Source organism: Lontra canadensis, unplaced genomic scaffold (genome assembly GCF_010015895.1).
Source record: "Lontra canadensis isolate GAN:19392208 unplaced genomic scaffold, GSC_riverotter_1.0 scaffold153, whole genome shotgun sequence".
Taxonomy (NCBI): Eukaryota; Metazoa; Chordata; class Mammalia; order Carnivora; family Mustelidae; genus Lontra; species Lontra canadensis.
The window spans coordinates 1,303,943-1,320,982 of record NW_022631147.1 but is presented as its reverse complement, the minus strand read 5'-3'; the positions used below and the strand labels follow the sequence as shown (position 1 = coordinate 1,320,982).

At 51.1% G+C, this 17,040-nt stretch overlaps 1 protein-coding gene across 45 annotated transcripts in view; it reads right to left on the bottom strand.

Annotated features, from left to right (window-relative positions):
* The window catches only part of CACNA1C (calcium voltage-gated channel subunit alpha1 C), a 708,196-nt gene that overhangs the window by 544,215 nt on the left and 146,941 nt on the right, over window positions 1–17,040 (bottom strand). For all 45 annotated transcript variants that reach the window (XM_032844463.1, XM_032844462.1, XM_032844471.1 and 42 more), the window contains exon 3: window positions 14,104–14,209. In XM_032844463.1, coding sequence (XP_032700354.1) covers window positions 14,104–14,209 — 106 coding nt within the window. The remainder of the gene's footprint in view (window positions 1–14,103; window positions 14,210–17,040) is intronic.

Here is a 17,040-nt window from a genome sequence, read left to right as displayed (position 1 = left end):
ACGAGGAGCCACACCAGGAGCCAGGGCAGAGGCACGCCTCAGGCTCTCCCTCTGAGGGCCCGGGGGGAACCCACGCTGCTGACACCTGGGTCACGGGCATCTGGCCTCCTGAACTGTGAGAAGAAAAAATAATTAGAGCCACCAAATCTGTGGTAATTTGTTATAGCAGCCCTGCATGCCGAACACCGTGAGATCCACATACGAACACACGGGAGAACAGCAGTGCTTAGGTAAGAGACACCGCCATCCCCCCGGCCCCATCTACAGGGTTGGGTCCCAAGACCCCCAGTGGGCGCCTGAAAGCATGCTGGCATCCAAACCTACATGTACCGTGTTTCCACCCAGACGTACAGACAGACCCACGATGAAGTTTAATTTACAGACAAGGCACATAAGGGAGTAACAACTAAAAATAAAATGGAACGATTATAACAACGTAAGTTAGTGAGTGTGGTCTCTCTCCCTCAATGTATCTTACTGGGCTGAACTCACCCTTCTCGTGCTGACGTGAGAGGACAGAGTGCCTGCTTGCGTGATGGCATGCAGGGAGGAGAATGACACAGGCAACACGACACAGCATGGGGCGACCACTGCCCTTCGGAAGCTATGTCAGGAAGCTATGCCAGAAGCAGGTCATCTGCTTGTGACCTCGGGCGACTGCAGGGAACTGAGCCCGCCGAAAGCGAAACCATGCACGAAGGGGGTCACTGTCTCTAGAAAATGCTGTAGAGCCATGAAAGGGAAGAGGAAGCTTTCCGCAAGAGGTGACTTCTTCCCGGAGCCTGAGGATAGGCAACAGTCCACCGGAGAGAAGGCTTCTGGGGAGCAGGATCTGGGCTGAGACACCCAGGGCCAGGTGCCTTTAGCCAGGCAAAGTGGAGGCAGCAGAGTTTCCAGAAACAGCAGTGAGCGAAAGCTCCTCAGCGAAGGGACAGAGAGACCTGGGCAAGCGCAGCGGTGCTGGGGTGTAAGTGTGGGGGAAAAAAGTGAAGGTTTCCATTGCCGCAGGACAAATGACCACGAACTCAGTTGCCTGAAGCAAAACCCATTCGCTACCTCACTGTGCTGTAGTTGGATACAGAGGGGCAGGGTTGTCTGCTCAGGATGAAATCGGGGCAGTGAATGACAGGGAAGTCCTCGCTCAAGCTCCATCACATTGGTAGCAGAGTTGTCGGCCCAGGTCGCTCTCAGCTCCTGGAGGTCATGCTCAGATCCTTGCTATAAGGCCCTTCTTTCTCGAAAACCAGCAAAAGAGAGTATCTCACACATCAATTCCCCCTGTGCTCTCAATCTTTGCACCAAGAAGGACCCCATCCCTTTTGAAGAGTCACCTGACTAGATCAGACCTGTGTCCTTCCACTTTTGCCCTTTCTCAAAGCCACTGTGCGGGACAGCATGTCCCATAGTGCTGTCCTATCCTCTTCACAGGACAGCCCCACAACCAAGAGGAGAGGACTGATGGTGCAAGGGTGTGGGGCCCCTGGGGTCATCTCAGAATTCAGCCACCAAGTAGGCTAGCAAGTTGGGCCGGTAGCATCCTGCAGACCAAGACCACGCATGTCCCTGTTCCCCCCCGCCCCCCGCCCCGAGCCTCCTTCTGCCTGTATTTCCCCCAACCCTGTCCAACTGCCACAATTCAAATTCAGCTGCATTCTGAACCATGAACACAGCCCAGGTCTCCTGCTGCCTGCCTCCAGCCCACACATCAATCCGCAAGCACCGGCTCTTCCAAGGCCTGCGCTCTCCAACCTTGCCACCAGTCCCACGGCCCTGTGCTCCAGTCTCCAGAAGACCTGATTCAGTTCACGAAGTCCCCTTCTGGGCATCCTTCCTATTCTCAAGGTCTGACACTGGTCCTGAGGACTCAAAGGCGCCAGAGAGCGAGCCCTTCCCAGGGCACGTGACCATATGTCCTAGAGCACAAAGAGACAAACTCCCCTGTTTTCAGGTGTCTTCTGCTCTGTACGTGAGGATGGCTTTACGAGTTGTGGGACAGGGCTAAGGAACGACTCATCCCCTAGGTTCAGCTGTGCCCAAGCTGAATGAGTCCCCAAGAAGCAAATAAGACGAGCACACCACGAGCTCCCCTGCAAGGGGCTCCCTGTGCCTGGTCATTGTGGGTCCCAGGCCCAGTCAGGAATCGGACGGCTGTCCCCTCGCCTGGCTTTCCCAGGCTCCAGCGGCCCAGCCGCACTGCTGGCAGCAAGCAGGTTATGGCCACACCACTCACCATCCATCTTGGAAAGGTCAGGAACTAAATTTGGAACTTGGCTTTTAGTTCGTTTGCATCTCTAAGTTATCTTGAGAGGAGGCTAAAAGAGATGGTTCACAGGGGAACATGCCAGAAAAACAAGGAGTACACAGGTCAGAGACCAAATCTCTCTGTCTCGTTTTGATAACCATTAACCGTGAGAACGCAGCGACGTCCATGCGGCACCTTGCATGTTCGGAGCATTTACATGCATCCTCTCACTTGAGACCTGCTATGACTGTGTCTGAAGGCTGGGGAAAGAGAGGGATGCGGCCGTGCCACTAGCTGTTGGCCGAACTGCAGCTAGAACCCAGGACGGTGACTGCAAGCCCAGGGCTCTCTCACCGCCATCACACTCCCCAGGGTCTAGGCCGAGGCTTTATAATGTTTTCTCATCTCCCGTGGGGCCCTGAGTGCTGGCCGGTATCCCATGAAGCCCCCCCACCATGAAAGGCATATGGCCGGCACCTGGAGCCGGGAGCTACTGAGGTCCCCGGCACCCGACTCTGCTGGCCCAGCCACTAGACTGCAGAGATCAGGAACGCAGGAGGGTTCTTTGCTCCAGTGTGGGGCCTCCCTGGCTCTCAGAAACTACTTCCAATGCCTCCGTCCCCAAGAAGTCTTACTCAGGTTTTTAAGCTCATCTCAGGAAGTCGGGCTGATTCTGACTCCAACCTGAGGTTCTCAGCTGTTTAGAAGACCTGAAGGCTTAACTGCCTAAGGATGTCAGCTCACGTGAGTCAGGGGTCTTTGAAAGAATGCAGGCATCAAAGCCAAGTGTGCTCAGGCATCCGTGGGTAGACACGAGCATCCTCCTCACCGACACTTACCAAGGGGCACCGGCTAGGGGCTGTGGGCCCTGCCCCGGAGACTTTGACAGACACAACACCGCCCCTGAGGGGCTTATCCCCCGCATCCATGGTCCCTCCATTGTCCCTCAACAGATCATCACCTATGTAACAGGTGTGCTAGTTGTGCCTCCAGTGATTAAAGGACCGGATTCTAGAAAAATACCCAGCCCTTACACACCTTCGGAAAGCCACGGAGCGCAGCAGCGAAGGGCACGGGCTGATGGGCCACACTCCTGGGGCTGGTTAGTTCATTCCTCTGTGCCTCCCTGCCCTGATCTTGAAAATGAGATGACTGTAATAATAACAAGAGAGGTCTCCTGGAGTTACTGCGAGGACTAAGCGAGTGAACACTGAGACATGCTGCGAACAGAGGCAGTACTTCGAGTGGGAGCCCCTGAGTGTGGACGGTGCTGCTGTCACCCCTGCTTGCTGGAAGGCACTAACCCAACAACTTCAATCATACAGAAGTCAGGAGGAACAATGGGAATAAAGAGGGGAAAAGGCTTCTGAGAAGCCAAAATCAATTTTCTAAATTCCACACATTAAAGCTAATGCACCTTACCTATAAAGGAGCCTCAATCAGTCAGAATCTGTTTACTCCGACTTTGCCCATATAGGATGGCTTTGGGGATCTAGTGCCTACACTCCCTGGAGAGGGAAAACGGCAAATGGAAAGTGCCGGTCCTGAAGCAGGAGACACCCCAACAAGGATGGTGTATGAAAACAGGGCCCAAAGACCATCTCAGGTCACATTGTTCAGGGGCCATCTGGACAGCTTTCGGGAATTACACAAGTTTATATACTGATATTCCCAATGACTGTGCAGTCCCAGAAAAAGCAAGGAGTATGCTGAGAATTCTTTTTTTAAAGATCCAGGGATCTGTATTTTACATTCTAGAAAGACTTTCTTCAAATACACTTCCATTAAAAGGAGCTCAGTACATGAAAGGGGCTCCATTACCCTGGGTGTGAATACATATGGAACATATTCCCCCCAAAATGATGGCAGATGGATAAAAATGGAGCAAGAGGTGTCACTGTACTTAGACTTCAAAGCATCCTCTCCTCTCACCCCATCCGCTGGCGAACGCAGAGCGGACAATGCCTTCTCCCCTGAAATATTTAGTGAGGAAACACTGAGTCAAACAATTGCCCCGAGGCCCCAGTGACAGGAAGCACGGCTCAACCGGGAGCCAGCAGTCCCCTGGGAAAGGCCACACCCCTGAGGCAGCCTCTCTACCCGCCCCCCTCCCCAGCTGTGCTGGCCTTGCAGTGTGTCCTGCCCTGCTCCCAGCTCTGGCCCTGCCTCTGCAGATTGTCTCCTGCGTGGGGGGCTTCAAGCCACTGCTTTACCTGAGCACAGCATTCTCCGTTCCCCATGGTGTGCTCCAAGGAAGACCATTCCCCAGGCTGTCTTGTGGTGGGAGGGTGCGGGGAGGCCCGGGGAGGCCCAGGGAGCCCAGGGCTGAGAACAAGGTGCTGGGGGTAACTGCCTCTGTCTACAAGCAGCATCTTCACTTCGCGGCTGCGTTTCCGGGTGCAAATTACTTCAACTCTCTGACCTTCGGTGTCCTCATCTGTTCAATGGGATAATAACAGTGTCCATCTCATAGGGTTATTATGATGCATAAATACATTAATACACTCAAAGCACTAAGTAGTGAGTGTTACTAACGTGTTAAAGACCCCAAGGAGTCTAACAAAAAATTAATAACTTTGGTTGCCTGAGGCTTACCGAACTCATTTTCCAACAGAACCAAGTTTGTTGGATTTTTTTTTTTAATTAACCTGTTAATACTGCTGCAGCAGGTTTAATCTTTGAAACATTTTCTACCTCCTTCTATGCTCACGGCAACTCTACACACTCCAGAGAACAGAGCAAAGAGCCCAAGCGATGGTACCGAACGGTCCTGAGTTCAAATTAAGACCCTGCCCCTCACTCACCAAGTCACTTGACTTCTCTGAGACACAGTGTCCTCACCTGAAACAAAGGGATAAACCCTGGCAGGGCCATTCATTCACTCCCCCAATATTTATCAAGAGCCTGACATGCACCAGTTACCACTCAAGGCCCTGGGGATAGAGCAGCAAACAAAAGGGATGAATTCTCCACCCCCAAGGAAAGAAGTAAATAGATATTGTAATTTATTGCTGTGGGGATTAGGAAGAGTGTTTGCAAAGCACTGGCACCTGCTGGTCACTGCATAAAGGCAATTACTATGACAAAGCAGGACTGATTACTCCCTCGGGGTGGCAGAGACACAAACAGAAGGTTAAGTGACCGACCTAAGGCCACACCATTCCTGTCTCCCTTCCTAGCTCAGTGCCCTGGCTATCCTATGCCCAGGTCCCCTCAGCCCAGCTCAGTCGGACGGAACCTCCGACGGGGAACCTCACGCAGGTCTGAAAAACAGCGTCCTGCTAATTCTCTCATCTATAAAATCTCTGCCAAAGTTTACCTTAATCCGGCATCTTATCTTTTTTTAAGGCGCAGATTAAGAGCGTAAGTGGTCTACGTTGGTTGAACACAGGGAAATGTTACAAGGAACAGGAGCTAATGTTTAATAAAAGAAGAATCTCTGCTCCCGTGTATCCTCAAACACCAGTCTGTGTTTATTCATTCACGCAAGAAGTATTCAGTCGTGATCATCTGTATGCTTCATTCTGCAGAATGTATGCACTTTCTGTAAAAATTGCTACTTAGAAAAAACAAATAAATAAATGCATAAAGACCGCCTCGGCGCTGCTGCCTGCCCCCCTCCAGGCCCGCTCCCCGCCACCACCACATGGCACAGAGAAGATTCGCAGATGATGCCGCAGCTTGCTACCTGTGATCAGCTATGAGCGCACCTTACAGCCCCAGTATTACTGCCGAGGGTGTGCATCTGAGGCATGAGGAGGACACGTATGAGGTAGCAATGGTAAATCACGTTTTGTTGATGCATGAAAGCCCACAAAGATAAGACAAGCCTGATCATAAAAGAAATCACAACTCACTGCAGGGAGAGGAGGAGCCTCCCAACAGGCATTTTTATTCACTGCTCAGATAGAAGCTCTGACGGGGGTCTCTTCACGCCTGGTGGGCAGGTCCCGGACTCATCCCAGGACGTGGAGTGGCCTAAACTACACTGCGGAGTGTCTTCACCCCCTCCAGCTTGGGGATGGGGGAAGCTCAGATTTACAGTGCTCTGGCCCACTTTGGCTCCCTGATCTGTGACCTGGAAGGGACGGACACAGGCTTGTTCCAGGCACAAAACACCTGTGGGTGTGAGGGACGAAGACCCCTACAGGCCACCCAGGGCTGTCCCTTCTGGGCTCATTTTTCTCCCCCATAAATGCGTTTCTGCTTTGCTCCCCGTGCAGTCTGACGGTGAGGGTGAGGCATGCGCAGACACGTGTCAATCTTGCCACATGAGAGTTGCTAGAAACAGGGCCTTTTGGTGTCCTCTCTTACCCTTCTGGTGTAAAAGCAAGCCCGAGTGCCACCAATCCTGACTTACCCCAAGGAACCAGCTGGAGGGGACAGCTTTCGGCCTCTGGTTCTAAAGGACAACACACATTTGCCGTGGCAGGCACCGTGCTAAGCATTTCTCATACTTTAATTCATTTAACCCTCATGGCCAGCCTAGGTATGCCAACTCTCATTGCTGCCCAACTTTATGGCAGGAAATGGGAAAATCTGACATCCCAACCCTCTTCCTGACATAACTCAAGAGCCTCTGAGCAACCCATCCCCCTGAGCTCTCTCCACTCCCTCGCGGAGATGCAAGCAAGCCCAGCCCCAAAACAAGTCCTTTTCTGGCCTCTCTGCCTCAGCCGAGAGCCTGGCTCTTGCTCCAGAAAGTACACAGCACTGTTCTTTGCACAAGGTCAAATGCCAAATATATTCTCTTACTATTTCAACCCAAGCCAAGCCTTTGTGGACTTCAGAGTTTGAGAGACCTGGGAGTTTCCCACGTGCAATGTGTTCAGCCCGAGCTCAGAGGGGGTTCGACAGACAGCCTACGTACCCCGCACCTCCTGGGTAACGGCTATTGGTGGGACAGGGTATAAATGACGAGCTGCATGGCAGGTGGCACCGCCAGAGACAAGACTGTGAATAATACATAGAGAAATGTCGTGTCATGGGCCATCTTGGTTTCATGATGCTTCGCTAACATGAGGAAAGATAACAAAGATGATGGATTTGGGTGCAGAAGTGTAAGTGAGGTGGAGCACAGAACAGACTTTTCTTTAAGTAATGAGAGAAAGAGCCAAAAAAAAAAAAAAAAAAATCCGATCCCGACATACTTTTCATGTCTCAGAAGGAGAAGAAAGCCAAGCGCTAGAAAAATAAATGGGGGTTATATTAAGGAGGCAGAAGAAAGGAGAGGGTGACGGAGAATGTATGGAAGCTGACAAATTTGCAAGGGAAGGCACAGCAGGAGCAGGGGCAGGTGTGGGCTTGCCAGTGTGTGTGAGAAGAAGACTCTCGGCTAATTCTGTGACAGCGCGAGCGCGCTTCGTTAAACAGTCTGTTCTGAGCCCAACAGAGTGGGAAACCTCTCGGCAGCCGACGTGGCCCAGAGAGAGCTGTGGGTAGGCAGTGGCAGACTGGGGCGGGCAAGCCGAAGGAGGGTCCACTCTACGATGATGAGATCAGAGTCACTGTCCTCGGAGAGCAGTCCCCAGTCCCCGGCCTGCGTTGGTCACCAGGGCCGCTGCTTGCCAATGGGATCCCCAGGACCCTCTCCAGACACAGAATGGGGGGGGCTCCGGGTGCAGGGCCTGGGAGTGTACTTTCTGAGCAGCTCTCCATGTGATCCTTACCCCCCAAGATCTGACCACCACTGCTGTCGCCATTGTCCCTCCTCTGCAGTTTCTGAGAGCAGGACTCTGAAACAGCACTTCCTTAGTTAAATGATGGCACTGTGACATGAAAGTAATGGGAGAATTCTCGCGCTTTTATTTAGGGGTACCTAAGTGATTGGGGACCACTTTCTGGCATGACACTGACACTCAGCAAACAGGGGTTACGCGTCTACTCTCTTAGGGCCTCGGTGAGACTAAAGATGCAGACCTACATCCCTTCCTCCTGCACTGGGTCCTGAGCCCCCCTCAAGCAGGTCATTTCACCTGGGACCCCCAGGGCTGCCACAGAGACAAGCCTGAGCTAGTAACGGGTCTCTTTTTTACATTTGTGAACCCTCTGACCTTTGCTGCTAAGGCTCTACTCCCTCAGGTTTCCCTCCTAACCTCTCAGGCCAAAACTTTGTCATGTCCTCCATGGCTCCTTTCACTCTGTCCACTGGGCGGCCACAGCCTGGGACACCAGTTCCTCTTGCTGTCCACCCTGCCAGTGCTCCAAGCTGGGCCTGTGGCTTTTCCTTCTGTCTTCTCACTCCTCCCTCTGCAGCACCAACCATCTCCTGAGCCCCTAACCCGTATCTGCTGCCTGTTGGACACCTCCATCTGCATGCTCCTCGATAACACAGCTCAAATTGTACCCCTCAGTGTTTTCCCCTTAAATGTGACCTTTCTCCTGACATCCTCCTGGCTAAGGGCAATCACATCCTCAGAGTCAGCTCTCTCTGCTTCTTCTGCAATATCCAACTGGTCACAGGTCCAGGGAAGGTTACCTCCTAAATCCACCACCCTCCTCTCTATCCCTGTCATAATTACCCAGACTTCTGCAGTTTCTTTTCTTCTTCACAAACAGTGAGACCTCCATCCAAGCCAGCTTCATTATGTTGCAAAAGCACCCTTTCCCACATATACTCCCAGACCCAGCCCTCTCCTGCTCTGAAGATCTTCAGGAACTTCTCATCACCTGCAGTTAAGTTCAACTGCTGGCAGGTCCAGGAAGCCCCCCAGCACCTGGCTGTTCTCTTCTCATTCACTTGAAACTCTAGTCATAAAGGACACAACCCCAGGGCCCTTGCACATGTGTACCAAAATGACTCTTTCGGCCTGGAAATCCCCTCTTATTGGGAGATGCAACTTAAATATGACCTCCCATGTGAAGCCTTCCCTTATCCCCTTCCCAAAAGCTAAATGAATCCATGCTTCCTCCCTGACACCCTGACCCCTTATAAGACATTTCATTATTTGCAAACATCTGTATGTTTATCTTTCCTGTCTGCTTCTTGAAATATCCCAAACACCGTGCCTGGCTCTTGGCATGCATGTTTGTCAAATGACTGAAGGAGCACAAGATGGACCCATGGAAGGAGATACCAGAGGCAGAATACAAGGCAAGCAGTGACTGCAAGAGTCCAGGCAAAGGGCCATAATGGCCTGGGGGGGATGCTGTCCATGGCAGGATGGTAACAACAACACCACCCCCCACACGGAGCTCTCCTCATGGCACTCTTCTAAGAGCCTTAAACATCTTACCTCATTAATTCTCACAGCAACTTATGAGGTAGATATTCCCATTTTACAGACAAAGAAGCGAAGGCCCAGAAAGTTCACACAAATGACTTTGGAACTAGAAAGGAAGCTAAATGTGATGGCCCTATCTGAATCTGCTCGATGAGCATGGTGAGGAACAGAAGGTGTTCAAGGTGACTATGTATGACATCAAGGTTGACAGAACCAGTGACTAGGCTAAAGGCAAAGGTCAGAAGCAATGTTCATGCATGGTTTCTTTTACATTCTTTTTTGGAGTCCGGTTGTGTGAAGAGAGGGAAGTTGAGTCCTACGTGGACTTGCCTGTCTGAGGGGTCTGCAGGACATCCTGGCACATATCACTATGGGCCAGGACCGCCCTGGGCGTTTCCTGCCGGCTGCTGGCCCTTCTCTGCCCCAGAACCCCGGGCGGGAGCGTGACTTCCATCTACCAGGCTAGGGATAGGAGCTTCAAGAAGACAAAATAACTCCACATGAAGATCCAGATTAAGAGACAAAGTGGTAAGACCAAGGCATGGAACCACATCAGCCCAACAAAAAATTTAGCACTATCCAAAAACCCAGTAGTTCCCAAACCTGACTAATCCTTAGCCCCTTAACTCCAGCCCAGTAGGAATTTTTCAAATGCATATTCCCAGGCCATGCCCCAGAACTACTAAATCTGAATCAGATCTACCCACACACCGGCATCTTTCTGTTGAGGTTATCCAAGTGGTTATATCAATCAGGGCGGTCTCAGGAGTTACTGCACTGGTCCATGGGCCCCTCTAATGCAGGAAACACTAGTCCGGGTCTTAGGGAAGAGCTCAGAGCTGGACACCTAAGTCTAGGAACAACTTAACTAGAAAGGGAACATGAAATTGTGGAAGTAGCTGAGCTCACCAAGGGGAGACCACAAAAAGAGAAAATAAGACGACCAGGACAGCGACCTGGTCAAAGTTCCCATAGAAACAAGACTAGAAACTAGAAGAAGCAGGGAGAAAGTGGGAAGAGATAGAAGGGGACTTAATAGTAACTCTGTCCCAGAGCCAAAAGGCAAAGAGTTCTACAGAGGGCATCTCACAACATGAGATGCTGCAGGGAGAAGGGGGAAGAGGAAGGCCCAAATCACAAGGTTCATATTGGCTACATCCAGGGAGCAGAATGATAGCCTGGCCTATAAGCCAATGTGGGTTTGGCTTCATTGGTTGTTTCAGGGGTTTTCTAATGCCCCTTGGCCACCAGGTCAGTGGCCTTCAGGGTCCCAGGGAAGGTATGATGCAGTGGGATGCAGAGAACAGGAGTCACACATGGCTTCAGAGTCCAAGGAGTGTAAGCCAGGGCACTGAGGACAGTCTGCACGACCACTAGGGGCTTCTGCTGTGCCACCTTGCCCAAACAAAGATCCCAAGTTGGCGAACCTGGGAGCATCAGCCAGGAAACAAAAACGAGTGAGACCCTGGGATATGTCCTTGAAAGGGGGCCCGTGAAATCTTCACCATGTCTCCATTCTCACAGCCCCAGCAATGGCCAGGAGAGGTCTGGAGCTACAGATCAAGAGACCCCATGTTGGGAACAAGAAAGCCCACTGCCTGCATGGACCAAAGACCAAGGCCCCTCCAGGAGGGACAAGGCCACTTCAATAGTGTGGCTCAGCCACACCAAGAACAGCACGTCCCCTTGGCTCCACAACGCAGTGGCCCTGAGCTACAACTCCCGGAAAGGGGCTGAGAGCCCTGACCTTACAGAGGTGAGGTTTATGGCCGCAGGCAACAGGAGTCACAAATCAGGCAGAATGGTCAGTGAGAGAAAAGCAAAAACAAGTTGCATTTCTTTCCCTCCTGAGTTTGCCAACTGAGATCCATATCTTTTACTTCCTAGAGATGGGGACAGAACACAGAGAGCACGGAGCTGAAGAGAGCAAAAACAAACTGGCCTAAGTAGCAAATGCATACTCTTCCTGAAAAAACATGTCAAGATTAAAATTTTTAAATTACATATATATTAAAGGAAGCTCGGATAGAGCAGAATTAGGGAAGCATGTGCCTATGTCTTTGTGTGTGTCCGTGTGTATGTCCGTGTATGTCTACGTATGTATGTATGTGTTTCTGTGTATCTGTGCATATGTGTATGTTTGTGTGTCTGTGTGTGTCTATGTCTGTCTGTGTCTGTGTCTATGTGTGTCTGTGTGTATACATGTCTGTGTGCGTGTCTGTTTCTGTGTGTGTGTCTGTTATCTATTTCTATGTATGTATCTGCATGTGTGTGTTTCTCTGTGTACATGTGTCTGTGTGTGTATTTCTACGTGTGTGTCTGCATGTGTCTATGTATGTGTGTGTCTATATGTGTTAATGTGTCTGTGTATGTATGTCTGTGTCTCTCTGTATATATGTGTCTGTGCGTGCATGTCTGCACGTGTATCCGTGTGTGTGTGTGTGTTCGTGTGTGTCTGTACGCTCCTGTGCCCTCATGTGTGTCTGGGTGTCTGTGTGTGTTTGGACTGGGGATAAAGGAAACATGAACACGCTTCCTTCCCTTAGTAAGTCACTGGCCAAGCTGTGACTTGAAAGAACAAGGAACTACTCTAGCAATGAGAAGCCCCTTTCCAATCTTGCACCCTCTGTTCCACACACCCCAAATTCCTAGTAACTTCACAACAAAGTTCGCTAGCTGTCCCCATCCCCTCTCTCCCTCCACCTATGTAACCTCCCCCCTCATTTGTAAGGAAGAAAAGAGCAACAAGCCACTGACTGGGAAGTCTTGTGAGGTCCTGGTTTTCATGCCGGTGTTACTCTTTTTTTAAAATACAGCTTTAGGGAAGTATAATTGACATACCATAAAAGTCACCCCTTGTTAAGTGTATGATGCCAGGATTTTTAGTGCAGTCACACAGCTGCGCACCCAGCTTCAGAACACCTCCATCACTCTGCAGTGGGATTTTAAAAATCCACTGTCCCTCCAACAGTCTCTGTACCCGGCAACCTCCTCCCTAGCTCTGGAGTAGGTCTAACACAGCCCCTTATGGTCTCCCCAGCCCGGCGGCCCCCACCAAGTGCGAGCTTCCCAGCCCCACATGCAGCCAGTGCAGGCTGCCCTCTCTGAGCAGCGCCTCCCCTACCCCCCACTGCTGCTAATCCCCCAGGGAGCTGGGCCAGAGGGGCTGAGGCAGGGACTAAAGGCAAACCCCCTAAAACTCTCTGTCCACCTTCCCCACTGCTGTTGCCTGGAGTCCACCCAAAGCCTCACCATCTTCAGAAGAAGACACAGAGTCTTTTTTTTTTTTTTTAAGTTGCAGATTAAGTGCGAAGCTGTGGGGGTTTCGGGAGGCTGGGAGAGGGGGGTGGACATGCAGAGAAGGACAGCCCATGGAAGGTGCTCCTCCTTGAAGGGCCATTCGGGAGACACTTTTGCTTGTACTTATTCTGATACAGGAAAGATTTCTTGCCTGTTAAGAGACAAGGTCATGCCTCAGAAGGCTGTGAGGACGGCAGCAAGGGCTCCGCCTGCTGACTCTGGCCGTGTCATCCCTTGGAGCTCTGGGGCAAGCTCTGGAATCTGTCCCTGACACGCCGCCCCAGCCGAGCCACATTACCTTACTTGGTGTGGAGCCAGGCCTAACTGACTGGGGAATGCAGCAGAGGAGTTGAAAATGTGCCTCCGATTCAGATGCTGAGGGGACTAAAGAAAAATGTCGAAGGTTAAGAAACAGAAGAACGCCAGCCGTGATGCCATCCACAGCCAGCAACAAGGGAAAGGAGAATTTGGTAACCCTTCTGCTTCTTTTCAGAATGATCTCATCAGACAGTCCCATCTCACTAATTAGAGGAAGGTGCTGATGATGGGGAAAGATGCATTTGGTGGGAATCACAGGAAAAGTTATGGTGTCTGCAGGAGAGGGCAAGAGAGACAGGCTTTTCCTATGGCTTGTGGCAGAGGCATCCCAGACTGCCCCAATTTTGCCAGCTGCATTCCAGAGCTCTTTTCCTCCCATGCCCAGACGGAGCAAAGGCCTCTGTAATGACTTCACGCTCGGCCAAAAGTAAACACACTCCACGCTTTTTCCATGGACAAATTCTAACCCCGAACTGCCAGCAGCATTGGATTCCCAACAATCCAAATGGAAAGCTGTCTTTCCCAAGAAAATAAAACCTCGTCAACTAAATAATGCATCTTGGCTGCAATAGGAAACTTTCCTGAAAGCTTCCTAGAAATTGCTTCTTGCGCAGTGATACTACAGATCACCTGAGCAAACCCTACCAACGGGACACCATCGCTCAAAATAAATACAAAAATGATCCAAGAATAAAAGCTTGCTCCTGCAAACACCTGCACGTGCAACTTAGGCAGCACATTTTGTAGCCTTCGACACACAGACACGGACACGCACACACACACACACACACACAGCTCACCACCACCTAATTGAAATATTTTTCCTGAAAACAGGCTGTGATAAGACAGGTGCTGATCTGAATAGACAGCAACAGCACTTGAGCTCTGAGGTTGGCAGCACCCCTGCACGTGTCGCACGCACATCTCACTTATCCCCACATTCCACCTGGAATCTGTGTGATCCGAGCTCGGTCCTCCACCGAGGGAGAAAAGCAGAGAGAGACGGGATGGTCGACTTACCAGGTTGGAATTGGTGGCGTTGGAGTCGTCTTCTGGAAAGGGAATATAGATCGCTAAGGCCACACAATTGGCAAAAATAGTCAGTAAAATAATTATTTCAAATGGTCTGAGGAAGAGAGTTAAGGAAGTCAATGCTGCGGAAAGCACAAGTGAAACAAACATACATATACATATATTTTTAAATGAATCAAAGATTCCTAAGAATTTTGTTTTAACAATACATTCCAAGCCCCTTGTATTCTGAAAAGAAACATATGCCTTTTTAAGTGCTTCTAATGGGTCCCCGCCAAAATTTTTCCTAATATGTCAAAAGTAGTGGAGGCCAGTCGCGTGCCAGAGTAAACACAGATTTCTAAAAACTTTTTTTCTTCTTCTTGTATTTATTTAGATGGCGTTGGACTTCATTTTCCCCCATGTGTGCTTGGGGTTGTTTCTACAGGGCAGGGTCTGCTCCGGTCGGGACAGGCAGTACCCCCGACACCCCTTCTCTCGTGGTTTCCATGCTGCCCCCGCCCCGGGGGGGGGGGGGGCTCAAGCTGGGGGGCAGGAGAGGTGAGACAGAATTGAGGCAGACTTGACATCAAGATTTTCCTTTGAAATTCGGAGATTTACTTTTGATCTTTTAATCTGAAGTTGGGAGTGGTTATTCTTTTATCCTACTTTATTTCCTGACACCTTCCACGGAACCTGATGACGGCTAGGCGCTCTGGACGCTCAAGAGCGTGGCAGCCTATGTCCTGTCCTTCAGGGCAGGGCCACCATCTTTCCTCCAACCCTCTTCAGTCTGTGGAGGCCCCACCTTCAGGGGCCAAGCCTTATGTTCTAGGTGCTCTTGACTTCCATTGGAGTGTGCTGGGATCTGGAGGGACGAGCCAACTTCACTCACTAACAGCCATGCACTTCGTGAGGCTCTTGGGCCCAGATTTCGTTATCAAAATATTGGGCAGAACCCATTCTCCAGGAAAGAGGAGTTAATATGATACTGGTCCCTCCACCCTGAACCTACAGCTGAGGACCAGAAGGGGGAAGCTTCAAGGGAAGGCCAGTTCATGGTCTTTGGACCCCATCTTCCCCAGCACTGCCCTGTTTTTGGCCTCGTCCATGGAGCCCGACAAGATAAGGAAGGGAAAAAGGATGGAAATCTCTAGAAGATGGGAACAATTTCCTCTCCCAGGGAAATCTGTACTCACGGAGTTAATGAACTGAAGCAGGGAGATCATCTCGTCTAAACCTCTGAGGCCCAGAGAGCCTGAGAAACTTTTCTGAAACCCCACAGCGGGTACTTCCCAGTCACGCCTAGAACCCTGAGCACAGAGTCCAGCGTTCACTCCCCCACCGTGAATGGCCTCTGACCTACGTTAACAGGGCAACTCTGGGCCTGGAAGGCACATTGGTCATGGCTTTAGCCGTTGTGCTGGTCATGGAGCCCCCTCGGCCGCACAGGTGTAGCTGGGGGTCCATTTACCAGCACACCTCATGAAAGCTGTCATTTTCTGTGTGTGCCCTGATATCAGGAAGATGACGTGCAGCCTAACCCCCTACTTGACAGACACAGAAAACAAAACAACCTCTCCCAGGTTCCATGCTGACAAGTAGCAGGACCAGGGCCAGAACCAGACCTACTGACCCATATTCTCCAATGGGCCATGCTGCCCCTTAAGTTGACCAAGGAACCAGTAAGGACGCTGGTGGTGTTGAAGACGGTGACAACAGCAGGTGGGACAGTGGCTGACACCACTGTGTGGTGCTGGGCCCTGCTCTGTTCGCGCAAACCCCCGAACTGAACATGCAGTTACCATCCCCGTTTCTATCGGAGGAGACAGAGAGGTGAAACGCTAACTTGCCCAACGTCACATAGCTTGTGGTCGGATGGGATTCAAACCTAGGAAGTCTGGTTCTCAAGTCAGAGTTTGCAAGGATGACTTACTCTACACTGATATCTAAGCTGATCTCTCCTGACGTCACTCTGAAGCATTTTTAGAAAGTTCATACTTTAGACCTCCTACCATGAAACTCCTACCACAAAACTCCTTCCCTCCTAGCCAGTTCCCCACCTGCTTACGAAAGTCCCATTCTGTCCAGGGGCTGGTCGGTTTCATTCCCGTCGTCTGGTCCCTTGTTCCCCCCCCACCCCCCACCAGGGCTACAGCACATTGGTTCAACTGAGTCAGACCTCATGCACCTGTCCTCAAATGTCAACTCGTTCCTTCCACCAAAGTGGGTGGTGGCTAAGCTTGGGTGTTTCTTACATAATCACTTCTACACCTTCCCCTAATCCAGGCGACCCATCCATCATCTTATGCTAAAAGTCCCCGGCTACTGCTAGAGATGATAATGTATAAAGAAACCAATCAGGCAGATAAGAAAAGCCACCAACTGCAAAGTGGAAGAGAAGCCAGGTAAAACCTGGAAACGTACTGTGTCACCCTGTGACAGCCAGAGCATTTTTTAAACTGTCTTTCCTTCTTAATGACAGCATTGGACTCCACTCTTTCCAGGAACGCAGACAGGCGAGTACACCAGACCACCTCCTGACCTGTCCAGCTATCCTTCCAGGGCAATGTGGGAACGCCATCCACTCGCGCTGTGGAAGCTGGGCCTGCTTCCTTTCCTGCAGGAGGGGAGGGCACATTCCCCCGGTTGGGGTGGCACGGCCTGGCTAACACTGCTGCTGACTTGGTCAACGGACCTTTCACAAGTCCCTGCCTTGGGCCCCCTGTGGCTCTGTGACCAGTTTCCATGGACAGTGCCCCAGACACCGCCATTACAAAGCCCCCACTCTCCCACACTCCCCCTCCTGCCCTGTGTGCTGCTCTCTCCCCTCTTCACTTCCTCCCAGGCCAGTAAATCACCACCTGCTGCTCCATTCTGCACAGAGGGCTGCCTCTCAGGGAGTTGTCCGTCCCAGGAGGGGAAATCAGAGCTGATGAAGTTAAC